Source organism: Pollicipes pollicipes, unplaced genomic scaffold (genome assembly GCF_011947565.3).
Source record: "Pollicipes pollicipes isolate AB1234 unplaced genomic scaffold, Ppol_2.1 Scaffold_3087;HRSCAF=3621_pilon_pilon_pilon, whole genome shotgun sequence".
Taxonomy (NCBI): Eukaryota; Metazoa; Arthropoda; class Thecostraca; order Pollicipedomorpha; family Pollicipedidae; genus Pollicipes; species Pollicipes pollicipes.
Window position 1 is genome coordinate 31,665,112 of NW_023596225.1, and position 18,316 is coordinate 31,683,427.

At 51.5% G+C, this 18,316-nt stretch overlaps 1 protein-coding gene across 2 annotated transcripts; it reads left to right on the plus strand.

Annotated features, from left to right (window-relative positions):
• The first annotated feature begins 6,862 nt into the window (after positions 1–6,862).
• Positions 6,863–18,071, plus strand: LOC119090587 (sarcoplasmic reticulum histidine-rich calcium-binding protein-like). 2 transcript variants are annotated; one of them, XM_037213418.1, is made up of 7 exons: positions 6,863–6,996; positions 11,194–11,344; positions 11,987–12,240; positions 12,956–13,089; positions 13,703–13,799; positions 14,399–14,655; positions 17,438–18,071. In XM_037213418.1, exons 2-6 carry the CDS (start codon positions 11,201–11,203, stop codon positions 14,595–14,597), a joined length of 828 nt encoding a protein of 275 aa, XP_037069313.1. In that variant the 5' UTR covers positions 6,863–6,996; positions 11,194–11,200; the 3' UTR covers positions 14,598–14,655; positions 17,438–18,071. The 2 variants fall into 2 exon arrangements, with proteins under 2 accessions (XP_037069313.1, XP_037069314.1); XM_037213419.1 differs by having other exon boundaries at positions 11,990–12,240.
• The last annotated feature ends 245 nt before the right edge of the window (positions 18,072–18,316 follow it).

Below are 18,316 nucleotides of genomic sequence, written 5' to 3' on the forward strand. Positions count from 1 at the left end.
CATACCGGCAGGAATGTGTCCGTTTGTGTAGACGCCCGCGAATAATCGTCCATAAACCAGGGAGTGGCCCATTTCCGGGCGTTTTTAATGACTGTTATCAAATATCGACCACTAGGGGAGGTGACGACGTGAAACTGGCGAAAATGTCGTCTGCAAATGATTGAGCCATGTCATCACCGCCTGACCCATAGGAGCTCAAGTCATGATTCACGGAAAGCCGCCAGTGTCTCTTTTCCAAAATAGCCCCCCCCCCCCCAATGCAACACGCGATGACACAGACGGAGGCGCATCGGACCACGACAACTGCATGGGAACACAATACTGTGTATGACGACCAATATCCGTTCTAAGCATTTACGTTTTTCGACGTTTATTTTCTCGCCACAGTCAACGAAAGCGAAAAGTCTTGCCAATCATCATTCTTGCCATTTAGAATTGCCAGAACTAGGCAGGCTCGGAACCAACCAGAGCTCTAGTTTTATGCGTAGTGGTTTAGAGTTTTTCTTGCCTTTTGTTTTTGCTGGTATGTGTTATGTTCTTGTTTTAAGCTATCCAGCGTCCTTTAAGCCTCCACACATGCATGTCCTACAATTTTGGAACGCCCTTCAAAAGTCACAATGATTCAAATGTGCGTGGACAGGAGCGGCGGTGCTGCTAAAGCTGTCGAAGAAGACGCTGTTGAATTCCGCTTCAAACGCATGGTGTGGATGAAACGTCGCGTCATGCAAATGAAAGGTCAATAAGCTCGGTATTCCAATGAGTGACACTTCACAAGAACACTGAACGTTTCAGCTCACGTGGAACTCCTGTTGATTTTTTAGGTGACTGTCACAATTCTGGATCACAGTTGGATTTGAGTGACGTATCTGCCGATTTTTCAGAACTGTATTGACACGTGCCGCAACGCCAAGTGACCGGGCCAGCAGAATGTACGCCGTGTAATGAAGATTTGGTGCTTACGTGGCAGCTGCACATTGAAAAGAAGTGGGAAACTAGAAAGATCTTACTCCCGTAACAACTACCAATCATGCCAAACTTCTTAAACTTTCTAGCAAAAAGCTTATTTGAACTTGCGCAGTTTGCTCAGCATGGATTAAGAGCCAATTGACATCCCCTTTATTTGGAAATCGTGCTCAACGTTTGAATGTTTTGGGACGCAGACACAACCATTCACATTAGAGTTGCGTTCTGAGAGCGAGTCGCTTGTTGTATGAGTTTTATACATACCTTTACGCCCGGAGGCACATACAGGGGGGGGGGGGAGGGGGAGACACATGGGCGTATCCTCCCTGTAGGCCCTGAGTGACCTTCGAGGCCCTCGGGACAGGCAATCAAGGGCCCAAGTCGAGGGCCCGAAGGGGAAAGGGCCGGGGACCACCCCGGCCGGCATGTCTGGTCCTCAAAGGTCAGCCAAAGGGCCTCTTGCGCCCATCGGGGGTCACTGGGCCGATGAAGTCAGTGATCACCGGCTGTGGGGGTCCTTTTCGAAGCAGCGATAAGGCCCGGGTCCGCGATAAAGATACTGGCCCTCTGCATTAGTCGAGGTCCTGAGACAAGGTAGCCCCACGCATCGGCCAGAGGCCCACGAGTGCCTAACGGGGGAGCCTGTGAAGGCAAGGGATTTTGAGTCGACCGGGGACACATTTTGCTCAAGAGGAACAGGACGAAGTCCTGAATGTTAGGGAACCACTAATGTCAGGGGACCACTTACGTTTGTTCCCCCAACTTTGACATTTAATGGAAATCCAAGAAATGACAATGGAATGGTCCACAATGAGACGATAAACGGGCCCTGTCAATCACGGGTTCCAGTAGTGAAATTCCATTCCTATTACAAATATGCTGGGACAAAGTTGAACGTAATCTGTAATGCTAGACGCGGTACTCCCCGCCCTTTGGCCACCCTGACATTTAACGGCCGCGGCCGCTGGCCGCAGCCATCCAAGTCTTGATTGATACTTTTTGTCTTGATTAATCCAACGCATGTGTTCTGTGATATTTGCAACACATTATAGTATCAAAATGATTGCGTAAAAAGTGCTACAAATGCTTGAAACTCTCTGTTTACATACAAATATGTGCGAACATGAAGCTATTATCACGCGAATTCAACGAAACGTTATGCGATGGCTTTAATTTTCCCTGCAGCGTTTACCTCAGTGGATCTTTTCAAAGCGCACTTTGGCCTTGGGAATGAGAGCGTCAAATGACCCATCTGACGCACTGGTTCAAACTTCAACCGATGCGCTCTTTGGTAACAGGACATTGTCCGCTGGGTCAATCACAAACGTTCTTTTATTCGCACCAGTACAGATGCGCATGGTAGTTGTCATGACGACGATGGCCGCGACTGCAGGGAAGAAGCGGAGTGCTGTCACAAAGCGTTGGCAGCGTAATTCGGACTCGAACATGAATAAAATTTATATCCTTATTAGTCTTCACGGTACTGCCATGGCATTACCCAGTACTATTATTAGACTAACTAGTTCTGAGGTTTTACCAGAGCATGATTTTGAAACATGCCCCAAAGGTGGGACCCTCCCTTTAAAGGCATGAAATGAACCCGGGTGATCTGTGATTGGAAGACAGCTCACAAATATAGCTGATATGCATCTAGCACTGCTGAGACGACACAAATTATGTCATTGCCACAAAATTTACCCGTGTGACGTGTCAAACCATTGTGACGATCCACGAAATACATTCACGTCCGTCTTGTACCGGCATCGTACACAGCTCACTAGCGCGACGAAATTCTTTGGCATTTTGTCGGGGAGACACTTCTCATGTGTACGTGAAACAAGGTGTGCAGAGAGCAAGCCGTTGAAAACACGATGTGCAGCGTGAACAACGATAAAATACGGACCTCCATTACAAGGACACTCAGATTGGGTGGCATCATTCATATATCAGATGCTCTCAGTGTATGGAAAGGCGTTCAATGGGATATTATTCGAGTGATTGTGAATGCTGAAGGGCTCGGAGCTGCTACTTGACATGCATTTTGCGGTCACGGGAGGCGGCACGATTGAAGAGGCTCTTCGCGCAGGGAAAAGGGCGGAAACCAATAGTCACTGGCAACATGTGGGTGCCGAATGTCTTTTAGACATAATCTTACCTCACGTGTGTGCTCTGGTCAAGTACGGATCAAAGGGCAGAGGGTTCTCAGGGCAGTGAATATGATCTCAGAATACAGTGAAGAGGGGGTGCCCTTCATTCAGACCAGGTTTGTGAATGTCTGCGGAGGGTTCGGAAAGCAACCCAAACATATTCGACACCGGAATCTACCTTGGCTCTGACAGGTACACTGCGGGTGATCGTGAAACCTATAGCCCTTACATGGTGACAGCTCCTAGCTTTCGCAAGATCCAAATCTGGTGGAATCTGTGTGAACCATGTGAATCCGTGCCCTTAGCTTTATTTCATAATCACTTGTTTTATCACTTTCCTGACAGCTTTCATATCGCGGTGACTTCAATCTACAGCACCCTCTGGCTGTCACTGAACGCCTGGAGATATTACGGTGAACGCCTGTATCCCTTCCACAGCTCCCTACCGTCGGTGGTGTAGGGGACTCGACATGGATTTATGGACATTTTCATCATATTTTTCATTTAATTAGTGAGCCGGAGATTTTGGTTGCAACAACGCGTCTACAAAACATTGGATACACGCCGCAGGCTGCATGCACAAAAGCTGACAAACACCGTCGCCATCATGACGCTCCCGACATCTCGCAGGCACCTGTCAGCTGGCTTGCAGCATTGGCGCGCTTATCTCGCCCGGGCTGTCTGCACTGATGTATCTCCAAAAGGGTTTTCTTTGCAAATTTGCGATTTTGTGTTCCGGTGTTGATACAGTTACGGACAGAACATTGGCTAATGACCGCAGTTCATGGCAGCCGCCATCTGATGAATTCGGCAAGAAACAATAAATAAAATAAATAAAGTAGCAAAAAGGTGACAACTGAGTACATGCAATTAAGAATGTGACCGGTTCCTTTAATGCATCATACGGAATGAGAATCATTAACTTGACTCTTGCCCGAATTTTCACGCTTACTTTCGCCCAGGAGGTACCAAGGGGGAGACCCCACCACATCCCCATAGGGTGAGGGGGGTAATTTGAACACGCTGGTAAGTTGATCCACTCTCCGTATCTCTTCTCCCAAGACTCCATTGTTTCCGAGCGGTTCCCTGAAGCTCGGAACTTTTTTGCTCGGTCTTACCTGCTGTGACGCGAGCGGCAGCGGGTGGACGGTGTGTGCGCTCCTAGCATTAATGTGATTCTTTCCCATTTATGTAAATATTTCCGCGAATATATCACGTTTTTTGTTGTCTCCGGTACTGAATATTTCATGTTTTTGCTGATGTATTTGACCATGTCTGCTCTTGAAATCGTAATAGATTTTGCGCGGCTGAGCTTGAAAGCAAATAGTCAATATGCTGCTTCATTTGCCATATCGTAGTGGGGCAATTTGTTCCAACACGGATGTTGGTAAGATGATTATGGGACAACTTAACCCAATACAGGGGCGACACACCGCAAGCTACGTGTCTGGCTCGTGTCAACGCTTTCAATAAGCACGCGGTGGGAGCAGTATAAAAAACCTGGAGAGAGGGTAAGAAAAGCACATGTTCTCGCCTGAGAACATCTTCAACGTTGATGAGACGGGCGTAATCACGGTGCAGACACTGAGAAGAGCGGCGGCGAAAAAAAGATCGAGGCAGGCGGACTCCGTCGCCTCCGCAGAAAGAGGAGAGTTGTGCACGCTGCTTTGTTCAGCCAACGCCGTCGGGAGTTCTGGAGCACCCCTCATCATCTTTCCTAGAGCGAACTTCAAGGGCCACTTCCTTCGAGGCACACCTACCGGCACTGCAGGATGTGCAACGAAGGGGATGGGTAAACAAGGATATGCACCTCGAGTACCTCACCCACTTTCAAAGACCCACTCGGTGCTCAGTAGAGCAACAAGTCCTCACCATCCTGGACAACCACGCCTCTCAAATCTCATTTCGGACGAGGGAATTCGCTCACGCCAACAGGATGACGATTCTTACGCTTCAGCCGCACACTTCTGACCGCCTTCAGCCCCTGGACGTAGCGACCTTCGGCCCGCCGAAGACTTACTACAGCAGGGCGATGACGGCCTGAATGTGGACAAATCCAGGGGAGGCGGTGACAAGCTACGACGTCCAGCAAATCGTGGATATCGCGCACGCCACGTCGTTACCGGCTCCAGCATTCAGTCCGCGCTCAGAGCAACTGGGATCTTCTCTTCGACAGAGAAGTCTCCCCGAGTAGGCATTCTCAACGGCGGATGTGACCGACGGGCCGCTCCAGGATGCCTCTAGTGCTGGACCAAGTGGTGCCCTGCGGGGGGCGGCTTCTCCGACGTGGGACCAGGTAGCACCCTTTTACGGACTGAGCTGGGGTCCGGTGGAACTACGCTGGATGCACCAGTCACCAGTCACCAGTCGCCTGTGCTGCAGTAGGAGCCATGCTGCCCATTTCAAGAGTTCCGCCACAAAAAGCGGACCAGCCAATCGTAAGCGAGGATGATCGATGCAAAGCAAAGCAAAACAAAGACACAAGGCGGGCAAGCGAAGCGGAAGTCGACGAAGTAGAGAATGCCGTCTTCCGACAATAATAGTGATGAACATAAATATACGCTATCCCATGCCAATGTGTAAAAGCCAGGAACATCTATGCATTCACATAGGTGACAAATACTGTTCAGCTGCCACTCTACGTGGAACATTACCCTTCCCACGGGTTAGATGTGCAGTCGGACGCGGCCACGAAGACTCAGAAATTACGTCCATTACATAGGTTACATATTTTACTGCCACACTTATACGTGCACAAAAGATCAACGTTTCACCCTGCACAGTCAAAAGCTCAAAATTTCCATTCATGTTATTACAGTTCATCAAAATGGAAAAGTGCTTTTCTTACAATAGTTTACGCTGCGTGTCAGCATGAAGGTTGTCAACGTCAACCATTGTTCCCGGGTAACTTGGTTGTTCCCAAGGCCCATATCCTCGAATCCCCCCATGTGCTGATAATAGGCCCTACCCAACACTTGTGCAAAAGATAACACTCCAAATTCAACTGAAAATATGCCTTCCAACATAGCTTTAGCGGTCTCAGTTTCAACAGGCAAAAATTCAACGGACGTACACAATTCTGAGTTGATCGTTTTTGAAGCTAACGAATACATTAATTCGTGAACGAAATACTCTTCTGGTTGATTAGCATATTTACGTTTGACGACTTGGTGCCCACCTCTGCATTTTGACATTTTTTAGGCTCTGTCCAGGCTCAGTGAGCATACATGTTTTGTGTTTGTTCCCTCCATTCAGGCGTGTAGTTTCGGCAAATAAGTTCTTTCGTCACAAAGTTTGACGGTTCAACAGTAAAACAATACTGCTATATGCTCACAAAGCACACTAACGCACCGGGTTTTCCTCGGATTTGGCTCACTTTTTCTTAAAGTTGGAGGGGAGAGGGAGGCTGAAGCCCAATTGAGGGAAGTTGGAGCCCCAGCTGAATAGGAAACTTCACCCCTGCCTCCATCGCAATACAGAACCGCAGTCACATCTTTGGCAGTGCGAACTGCAATGTCAGTGTGGCCTACTCCACTCCCCCGCCTGCTTGTGCCTTTGCACTGCCCCGCTCTCCTCTCACGGTCGGGGTAGCGTGCATTCACGTAACCGACATCCTGCACAGGCCCCTGCCCGCCCGCTGGATTTCACTTTCAAGGGCGTTCGCAGGGGCGGCGCTGCCGGCGGCGAGCCCAAGAAAGTCATCGTGTGACGGTGCCTGGCGTGCGGCGACGAGCTAGCGCAGCGCAGGAGGCTGCTGCGGCGCTGAAGGCGGGTGCGGCGGCCGGTGGGTGGTGCTGGTCGGCGGAAGAGGACACTCGTGACCTTCCAGGACACCAGGTCGGCGAAGAAGGACCGGACAGGCTCTCCGGTCACGCCCTGCGCCAAGGTATGGCGGCCGGACAGGTGGTCAGCTCAGCTGACAGCTGTGAGGTCACACCACCTGCGAGCACGCGCGACACTTTCAGCTTTGAACCGCATGACTGGATCGAAGTGTAAGCGTAAAAAGATGGTGTGTAGTCTGCTTACCCTGAGCCTTGGGTGCTTTCGCCGGATGTATTCTTAGTTATTTTCTCATGGTATCTGCTGCTTCCTTTAGAGTCAAACACATCAGCAAATTAGAAGTAACGCCAAGCTCTTCTAAGCACAGACTACAGGGATACTTCATGCGAAAATGCTCCTATGAATGTGAAAATGTTTTCATCAATATTTGATAATGCCACGCCATGCCAAACGACACCATATTAGGGGCATGGGGCACCTTTGCCACCTTTGTGACAAGGCAAGATTGGTGCACATAGCCCATGCGTTTCCAGCGATTCCAACCCCCAGCGTAATCTGCATAGACGACTGCAGCTGCGCAGCGGCGACCTGCGGTGTTCGGTACATATCTCCGTGTGGGCGATCCCGGCAGGCGTGGCTACATTCCTACACGGCGTTGCAGTTTCCCTGCGCTACCGTTCGGCGGCGGCTGGGCCCAGCGGCGGTGCAGGCTGGGTGTCTGTGCAGATCGCCATCAGGCGCACCCAGCGACGACTGTGCAGGCGCAGTTACGGAAATGAGACGAGTCTTATCGCAGGGGGATGCACCCTGCCCCGCTATGCCTGCAGATGATCACCAAATCGAGTGTGAATCAAACCTCGATGGCCGGTCGACGAACACGATTTCCTTTCGGGGATGTTTGGGATCTCCGGAATAGGAATCGCCTGCGGCATTTGACGTATGCACGTTGTTGGAGAGTACTTTATGCCTCATTCATATCTTGCAAAAACTTTAAGCGCTTGGAGGCTCGTCCTTATGATTTAATCTCTTTATTGCGCTGAATTCCCTTGGAAGTCGGGAAGTCGAATCACTGTAATTGTATTTCGTTTGAGAGTATGCAGACCAAACGTCCTTAACAATACAAAAGTTAAATTGTGCGGAATGAAATTGTCTTAAGTAGAAAGATCACTGTCGGTAACTACCAAAGCTTAAAAAAACTCAGCAATAATTCAAATGTTCAGTCTAACGCGTCCATTTGAGGCGTGCGAGACTTTAACGTCCGGCTAGCAACGCATCTTTCGATCGAAAGAGCAGCACATAAGCGTGACCACTACTAAGACTGGCATTGTCCGGACCTCACTAACTTTTTGGCAAATTGAATCATTTTTGTGTTTTAACCATATCAAATGGCACCAAGAGAGACGAGTTCCCCAGATGAAACGTCTGCAACATTTCAACTGGAGAACTTGTCCCTTTTCCCGAGATAAAACATTTTTCGTCTACGTCGGAAACATTTTAGACATAGCCACTCCAACGTCCACGCCCTGACCCCCGAATATTTTCCGGAATTATTTCCGAACGGTATGGTGTAGCCACACCAAATTCTGCATAGCTGTAGACAACAAAATAGCAAATCGTTTGACATCCAAAATTTAGATGTACCTTGTAAGGTCACTGACCTACAGTAGGTCAAAGTCAGACCATAGATTCCGCGAGGGCAATTTCAAGGAAATCGTTCAATTTGATGCAACAACGGAGCGTTAGACGAAGCCATACATCTCTGTGATACTTAATTGGGCAACACAACAATTGAATTAACAAATTCCATTGACTTGGGGTGCGATATAAAGGCCAGACCAAGGTCAAAACCGACCTGTTTTATTGCTCTAGAGTTTGCTGGATGGGGTAGTTTGTGGTGCTCATTTTCAGTTTATTGACAACAGGAACCACATTATACATCTGCCTTGGAATTTCTGAAGGTCAGAATAGATCAATGACCTAAAATGGCCCAGGTAAGCTTTTTTAGGAACAAACTGCTTAGCGTAATTCTTGATGCTTGCTCAGATGACAAAAATTTAAAGCAGTCGTGTATGGTTTTGGTAACCATGGCCTTGGAAAGGTCACAATAGGTCACGGACCTCTAATAAACACCAGTGATTTTTACTTAGAGTAGGTATCTAGGTGCACGGCGGTTGCATCGGGAGGTCTGGGGGCACTTTGAACACCAGTCTGGAGTTTGACCTTGTTAGACCTTATTTGACACGAAAGCCATAAGCTAGGAGCCTGAAGTTTTAGCACAAGCGAGTTCACGCACGAGTCAACACTTCCTTTGAATTTAGTGCTCCTAGCTCGCTTAGTTTTTGAGATATCAATGGAGTCAAACTGACCCACACCCGAACGAACGGTATTTAACCGGCCACCCGGGCGTGCGTTCATGAGCTGCAGTCCACCCATCCATATTTTTTTTACCTTTTGCTCCGAATTTTCATCTTATGCTACGCGCATCATTGTGTAGGTACGGATATGTAGGGAGGTGTAGGTATGCATATCTTGCGCATATCTTGCATATCCGCGCATATCTCATAATTCCAGTCTCGATACTCTCAACCGTATCAAGGAAAAATGTAGTACTAGCAGCAGGCCAGATACCGGAACATGTGCTGTTTTCACGAATGGTTGTTACGTGAGGTGTTTCGGCAACTTGTACTCAAATAGTTAGGATTTGAAAGAAATTCAGCAGTTATTCGAGATAAGAGCGCCCTGCTTGGTTACTCATTAAAACTGTTTGTAACTCAGATATGATACGCTGAAGCCGCTTGAGCAACACACATTTTCGTGCGATCGATCGGATTTCGTGAGAATGGAAAACATGTGAAGACATGGCGGTCCAATTAGCCCTGGTGAAAAGGCCGTTGATAGTTACAAACCACCCCGTGCCCATTGCGATACCCAAATTGCACTACTAAAAACAAAATAACAGACAGTGGTCCACTATAACTTTTTATTCATCTCATGCGAGGTACATGAAACACATTAAAACCACTGTTCGTAGCCCATCGTTCCCGACCCAGAGTTCCCGACATGCCTACATCGTCAAAAGCAAGATTCATGGACCAGCGAATAAAATAGACCGGTGCTGCCGGGGCCAGCTTCGGTGATTTCGGTGAGGCCCCTGTCACAGCAAGTCCGCCCCTCCCAGATACAATCGCAGATCGCACCGTAGGTGCACCTCATCTCTCACCCCGCACCTCATCTCACCCCTCATCTCTCAACCCGACCCCATCGTGTCACTGCCCGGCCGCGTCCGACGCTCTCCAGGCGCCAATAAACGACCAGCCGCCGCGCCATCTGTCGCCGGCCTCTAATTCTGGACGGCTTTGAGGGCCGACAGCACCACGCGGCCCAATCTCGAGTGTGTTCCAATCTGTTCATCAACGCATGGGGCTGATGACATCCCCGCAGCGTCAACCGGGCAGGAGTCGAGCCAGCCGCATTCAGAATCCACGCGGGACGCGTGATTGTTTGGGACTCACTCAAACTCGATTGGATTGATTTATTTTCTACAGGGGTCATCTTTGAACTCAAACTTGACAGATGAGCAGTCTGAGGAGGCGGATATTGGCTCAGAGTCATGTCCAAAACTCGAAACTCATGATTCAACTGGAAATAACTCACCGAGAGGCGCTGTACGTCCGCCGGTCAGCTGATCGTGACGTCACCTCGCTAGCTCCCACAATAAGGGCTCAAGAGTTGGTTACAAGGCTTGGTTCATTGCCGACTCAAGGCGATTTGCTTCGCGATCTCATATTTTCTGCGTCACAACCCTCAAAATTGTCTAGGTCAGGGTGAGATCACTGACCGAAACAGGAGGTGTTCCAATCTCTTTTTACTTCTCTAGTGCCTGAAGCTGGTTTTTTTCGGCAAATCGTCTCTCTCTTCACCTCAGTTTTTAACCTTATGTTTACACGGGGGGAACTCGGCTCCCTTTCGTGTCTTACATCATCGCCAAGCTGTTTCAGCTAGAAAGCTGAAATTTAACACTTTTCTTGGCCATCAATTAAACATATCCTGAAGACATTTTGGCACACGGATCACCCAGACGGAACCCCGGGTCGGTTTGTTGAAAGCACGGCAGGACAAATCACAGGCTGTCGAAGACACGCACTGGCACATTGCAACCTACTATTGGAAGTCAATGTCTGTCTTAAATATATGTTCATGTGAAGTCTATTGAGGACCACATTCTCCCTGACGCCACCCCTGTCCCAGGGTGACCATTTCGCGCCAACAGACCGCATTTTCCCTGACGCCACCCCCGTTCCAGGGTGACCATGTCGCGCCAACACCGCCACGAGGGGCGCCACCATCGGGACGACGTGGAGAACCGGTACCAGGAGGACGAGGAGGACGACCGGCGCTACCGACATCGAGATGACGATCACCGGCAGCGGGCTATGCACCGCGACTATGACGAGGTAGGGAGGGAGAGGGTGAATATGAGATTGCGCCAAACGCCGGATCGCGGAAGGACAACTCAGAACGGCTGTATACCGTTTTGTGGCCATTTTCCGTCGCTAGGCAGACAGGAGTTTGGCGTTTCCATGCTTGCAAACTCCACAAATTTAGCTACCCAGTCTCACCTTTTCCACATTTCTTGTTATCCTAATGATGTAATTACTGCGGTTTTTGATGAGGTAAACGCCAACGACCAAAGAAAGGAGAAACGTGTCATTTGCTGTAATGCAATCCGAACCCCCGAATAAGGCGAGCACTACATGATACTCCGCTACGGCACATCCACTCTGTATTTGGTGATTCCACGGGTTAGGCGCAGATAAACTATTCGTCCCGGTCGTCTTACTCAGCAAGTCAGATATCACATCGCTCGCCCCGTCAAAACGGCTGGACGATACCTTCGATATCTTTCGATATCTTTCATAGATATCTCTAAAATGGATCGACTTGCACATTCTACCTGCTTGCTGACATGTACGATACGGTGCCGGACACGAGCCAACTGCCCGTCACAAACGGAGAGCGTACGTGGTCGAGTCTGTACGTCGAGAGGTCAGGACCCGATTCCCGCTGGGGAAACCTTCACCGCCGCCTCGCCGCAGCAGCGCAGCGAGACAGAGCGCGCGCCGTCGGACCGGGCCGTGAGCGAGTTCATCCTGGACACGCCGCGCTACGACATGCACGAGCAGGAGCGCTACGACACGGGCCGCGGCCACCACGGCCGGTCACGGGAGCGCAGCCACGACCGCCGCTACGACGACGACCGCGGCCACGACCGCCGCTACGACCCGGAGGAGCGCGAGGCCAGCGAGATATACGCCGAGGCGCATCAGCCGCCCCCGGTCAGCGAGATGAGGTCAGTACGCTTGGAGGCGGAGTGTTGTATGTGGGTGTTGGACGGAATCAGTGCCCGTGAGCGCTTTTACCTGAGTGGGGGGAGGAGGAGAAGAGGTGGGAGTGGGGGTGGGGGTGGGGATGGGGGTGGGGTGCCGTAGTTGGCGTGGGAACGAAACACGTCATCAACGGCTGAGTAAAGTCACCAAAACGCGGCTAGTTCGCCGCAAGGTAACCAGTATACCAATGCCTAATCAGAGGAGCTGTAAAGACGAGTCGCGCTGACCAGTGAGAAGGCCGAGTAGCCCAGGCAAGTGTCTGTGTGTGTCGCAGACAGGCGCCTTACGTCCTTCGCCATCGAAGCCAGCTCAGTTGGTCTACGCTCGGCCGATAGCCAGCACGTGCATGCGAAATGAAAGCACGGGAATAGAATGAACGAAATGAAAGCACGAACAGCACATGACCGATGATGATGATGATGATGATGATGATGATGATGATGATGATGGTTATGCTGATGATTTGGGACGTAGGGCGCGCCGGCTACCCTGGCCATATGGCGTCCCTATTAAAACCCTGATGCAGCGAAGAAAATACAGAGACGTATTTGTTTGGTCCGTCATTGTTTCGCTTGTAATGTGCATGCCTCAGTATTTATGTCCGCAATTCACTCGTGTTTTTGTGATTCATCAGTCACATTCAGGTTTCATTAATGTCGGCCCGTCGCCTTGTTCCAGCCACTACGCCCCAAGCCAGCGCACTTACCGCAGCGGGGTCTCAGACGGCACGATGAAGACGAAGACGTCCCGCCACGGCAACCTGATGATGGAGACCATGGCAGCTCCTCACCCGTGCTGCCCCAACACGAAAGGTGGGACCACGATGAGGGACCACGGCGACCGGGCGCCATCCGGGTGCTGCGTTGGAGATGTTGTTCTGCGAGCTAACGTTCGCCTATCTTATAGCCCCCGATGGACTAGCACCGCACATGTGGCTACGGGTGGCTAATATAGGAGCCAGGCCGGCTCGCATCGGCCATTTTTTCCCTGCTCTTCGGTACCCATTCACCAGCGTCGCAAAGCCGACGGCAGGTGGCCGACCGCGTTCAGCGCAGGCTTCACGCGGTGTGGAAAATAACGTGCCCGAAAATAACGTTTTTCATCGTTCGTCTTCCACTCCGACCGTTTGTGCGGCGAAAGGCAACGGGTTCACAGATTCTCAGAGCCGCGCATGGTCACCGGCCGCACGCTTGATCGCAATGCTTTGCCGCCGTGCATTGCCACCCATACGTTGTCCGCCACCGCAGCCTTCGTCGCCTTGCTGACGTTGTCTTTGGCTTTGATTGGACCTTGCTGACGTTGCCCCTGGCTTTAATTGGACCGTTGTCGTTTGAAACCGCGCCGGGCATGCCGGGGACTGAGACCTGAGGCGTCGCATGTTAGCTGACTGTTAGGGTAATTATGACACGGCCCGCTCTGTTGCAGGCGTCTGCTGCCTCATGCTGCTGCTGAACTTGGCCATTCTGCTGATCGCGCTAGGTTTTGTCATCATCCTCCAGCTCTTCAATCCGCCGTTTGTATGGTGAGTGCTCACGCGGCTCAGGCCTGAGACTCGTCGGTGGTGCTCGTGCCTCTGTGCAGGCACGCGGGCGGACTACTACCTTTCTCACTGCCGTCTTGCAGTGAATGTGAACAATTCATTAATGTGAAACTGTCGCCTTTTCTAAGCCACTATGCCCCGAGCCATCGCACACAACGCAGCGGGGTCTCAGGTAGTTGATGGTTCGACTGCTTGATGCTTCCATTTCCAAACTCTTCTCCCGTATACCGCTGAGAAAACTCGGTGTTCAGGCATCCCCCGAACGTGCCGTGCCCTGCCCAGGTGCCTGCACCGTGTTCTCGTGCACGCAGGGTCATGTGCTGTGACGCGCATCGAGTCATTGGCCGCGGATAAACCAGATGTGCTTCTCAGAGCCCCTTCCTGCCGGCATGCGGGAATACCTACTCGGGTCACATGCCGTGTCCCCGCACAGGTATACCGCGAGCTCTTCAAGTAGACCGCACCGCTAGCTGTGGTCACACACGCAGTGTTCCCCACCATACACACCGGCGCACGTGCACGCATAGGTGCGTTTCACTGACGTCTGCCAATTACGTAACACGTGACGCGTCGCCGGCCAGGTTCATCGGCCTGGCGCTGCTGATTGGCGGCTTCTGCGCGCTCATCTTCTGCCTGGTGTACTGCGTCTGGGTGTGCAAGGACGCGCAACGCGCCAACGATCAGGGCGAGCTGTACTGGACCCACCACTGGCAGAAGCAGTGGGGCTACCAGCCTTCCGAGAAGCCATCCGAGCCGTACCGGGAGCCCGAGCGGTACTGAGGCGGCGCACAGCGACACGCAGCGGTACCGAGACGTCACCGGCCGCTAGCTGCTACTGGTGAGGGCGCGAGTACGCTGGTGGCGTGATGGCGTAGCGGTCTGAGCGCCGGGCTCTCACGCGAGATTATGCGTTCGATTCCAGGCTGATTTTGCGCCCTAAGCAATCGCTGTTTTTGTAAGGGGCCACTATGAACGCCGTCGCGTGCCCTTTTATGTAAAGCCGTTGACTGCAATGGCCATATAAGCACCCAGGGGTCGTGGCACAACTGGGATTCGAACTCAGGCCTCCCCGTGGAGCCGAAGGCGCTAATCACTCGCTCATTACGCAATTGCTGCAATACATGGGGGGGGGGGGGGGAAGGGAGCGCGTCGTGTGCCACTCTTTGTTAAAAGGGACGTGGGCATTTGACTGAGATGTACGGTCCGATTCCGTGACACAGGCTCGTAAGGCGGATATTCGCACGGAAAAGTTCGCACACAAATTTTTGTTGGCGCATTCGCAGATGTCTGCAATGCAGGCGTCCGTGAACGCTAATATTCGTACTTGCAAATGTTCATGTCGCGAATGTTTGCATTGCAGATGTTGCACCGCAAATGCGTTCCTCATTGCGGATGTTCCTAACGCTTATGCCGTAAACGCTCATGTTCATGCGCACAAACGTTCGGATGAAAAACCATTGTCGTTAACTTGTGCCCTCAAATGCCCGCTCCAGAGACGTTCGTAAGCGAACGATACCGGTACCATAAGAGGGCATAATAATGTTCAGATAGGGCGCCTAATGCCGTATAAATATGTAGGGATCCTGGTCACCTTCCCAATTACCCTCAGACTTCAGTATTGATTTCATATTGTCGCCACCGACATGGTGGTATATATATATATATATATATATATATATATATATATATATATTACGACTGGGAGTGCTGCTACTGGGACTCCCCCATAAGGACCCGTCATCGGTAAATGGGCAGGGCGTGGGCGCTCGGGCGAGGCTTGCGCCATGGAGGGTGGGGAAGGGGGTACTTCAGTCTATTCCTGGCTGAAGCATACAGCTTACCCCGGATAAGGTGGTCGTTGTGTGAGTGGAGGATAAAGCAGCGAATAAGGGAAGCAGTGCCGATACTGTTGTTGTGTAAGCACTGCCAGGGGTGTACTCATCGCTTGTTGAGCCAGTGTTAAAGCCGAAGAGATTTGCAGAAAAGCAGTTTCCCCTTTACGCTGTAAAGATAACATAATGAAAACAGAGAAGTTAACATGGATTAGCATGAGCAGAATACGCTGCCCATATCAAGACACAAAAATTAATTGTTGGCGGGCTCGATCTTTCTAAAACAGCGCGCAATGGCTCGATATCTCCATGGCAACGGCCGTTTGTCTGGCCGCGCCCATCTATGGCGTCTTGGTTTAACCATATCGGCGGTGTTCACGAGAGATGGAAGCTGGTGGCCTGAATGTGACGTGACTCATTGCCATGGACTTACCTTCGTGAAGGACTATGAGAAGGGAGAGACCGTGGGCTAGAAGACTGTACAATTGCAAACACAGCAAGCGCGGAATGCGTTGGCCTCGGTGTCATGAGAGTTGGATTGACACCGCCGTTGTTTCCACTCGTGCGACTTTCTTAACTTCCCAGCGTAATTTTTTTCGGGCTTAGGAACATTTGCGATAAAACATCTACACAAGCAAACATTTACCATACGGACACCTGCGATAAGAACACCTAGCGTTTACGAACAGTTGCAGTGCGAACATCTGCACACACAGACATGTGTGGTTACGAACATCTGAGGCGCAAACATCCGCAATACAGAAATCAGCATCTAGGAAAATGAGCGATTGGGAAAATACGAACATTTGCGATATCTGCACCTGGTTTACGAACATGCTTCTGGTCTACGCTCGACCCGGGTGGGGAGCTGAGACACCGCGCTGGGCACTGAACAACAGGAATACACCACGGAGGCAGTTGGTAAAGGCCCGAGACCACGCAAGACGCAACTCAGGCCCTCAGGGACCGGCACTAAGGCACTGGGTCACTAGGTATGAGCCACTGGGGGAGGGGCAGGAACAAATCAATGGAAGTGGCGGGGGAGCAAGAGCATGACACTGGGATGCGAGAGTCATGTGCTGGGGTAGGAGAAGGTGCGGAGGGAGGGAGGGAGAGGGGGGGGGGGGGCGAGGAACTCGGGGGGGGGTTTGGGGCACGGCAAGGAGTAAGAGACTGAAGCCCTGAGAATGCGCTTTAGACGCGGGAGTACGGGACTGAGATCCTGGGCGGTATCGAAACATTCCGCAGCGGAACTGGAGCACTGGGGACGGAGCTGAGACACTACGGTACAGTATTAGGTGGCGGGACTGGCTGAGCCATTGGAGGACGGAACAGGGTAACTGGAGCATACGACTGATGCACCGCGAAATGGGACTGAAACACCGGAGACGAGACTGAGATGCTACAGGTGGGACTGGGGCACTGGCGATGGGACTGGTGCGCTGGGATGGGACTGGGGCACTGTGGATGGGGCTTCGGCACTAGGGATGGGACTAGGGCACTGGGGCTTGGACACCGGGATGAGGCTGGGACACTGGGGGTGGGGATGGGACTCTGGGGGCAGAAGTAAGGCAGGAATCAGACCCGGTCGGAAGGCGCGCAGACAAAAGTGCTGCTGCCACGGTCTACTGTTGTCCGACTGTCATCGGCTGCTGCAGTTGCGAGAACAGATTCCCACGTAATGTTTGTCTAACATTTAGGCTATGTAATGTTTGATAACGTTGAGGAGCAAAGGCACCCACTGTCGCACAGTCTGCAATGGACATTGATGAAGCGTCAATTCCACAGCCGTCTCACCACTGGAGTCAAGGAACAGAGCAGACGTGAACGAAGACGACAGGAGACGACGGCAAGGATTCCCGAGCAGCGACTGCGGCGGCTCTCCGTAGTGTAGTAACATTCACGCATGCGTGTGTATAACCGCATACATGATCACTTGACTTTCGACTACAGAGTCGATCTCCTACCCCTACTGGCCGTCGTAGCGTCGCATTACGTTGATCCGAGCTGCCAGCCGCCAGCCTGCACATGCCGGCACAGGTCGCCGATCTGCAGACCGGCCCTTGATCAGCCCTCAGCGTCCGGCAGTGAGATGGGTGGTCCAACTGTGATGGTCTCTGATGTGGGGCTGGGTGTCCCCCCCCGTGCCAACATGGGTCCGAATAACGACTGCGTTAACATATCGTAGCTATCTCGAGTCACGTCGAGGCGGGCGGCGGAATCGTCGCTGGGGTTAACGTGGCTGCTCGTCATTCCGTCCCGAGTGAAGCGTTGTGAGTAACCATAGTAACTTATGACGGCATGCTATTATTGGTGTGATTAGAAGCAAAGGCGTGGTGCAGTGAGCAACACGAGGCACAGGTAACGCAGTGATCAACTTTAGCCAAACAGTCAAAATGTATAATTATTGTGCTGGTTATGCGAGAAAACGCCCGCTGTGTGATTGAGTTGGGCACTGTAGAGACATAACGTCGACTAAAGGTCGCGGTGCCGAGTGTGGACGGTGCGCTGACCTGGTGCGTAACACCTGTAACACGGCGCCTTAGAGGTTGGTGCACCGTCGCCAATGACTAGAACATGACTAATACATTATTCCTGAGACGTCAATTTCCGTGACTGATCATGAGCCTAGCTGCCGTCTGCAGATTCTACCATAATCGACGACGC

Coding starts and splice junctions, on each gene's coding strand:
- LOC119090587 (XM_037213418.1), top strand. CDS start 11,201: ATGTCGCGCCAACACCGCCACGAGGGGCGCCACCATCGGGACGACGTG. Junction 11,345..11,986: donor TGCACCGCGACTATGACGAG/GTAGGGAGGGAG, acceptor GCCTCGCCGCAG/CAGCGCAGCGAGACAGAGCG. Junction 13,090..13,702: donor GTGCTGCCCCAACACGAAAG/GTGGGACCACGA, acceptor GCTCTGTTGCAG/GCGTCTGCTGCCTCATGCTG.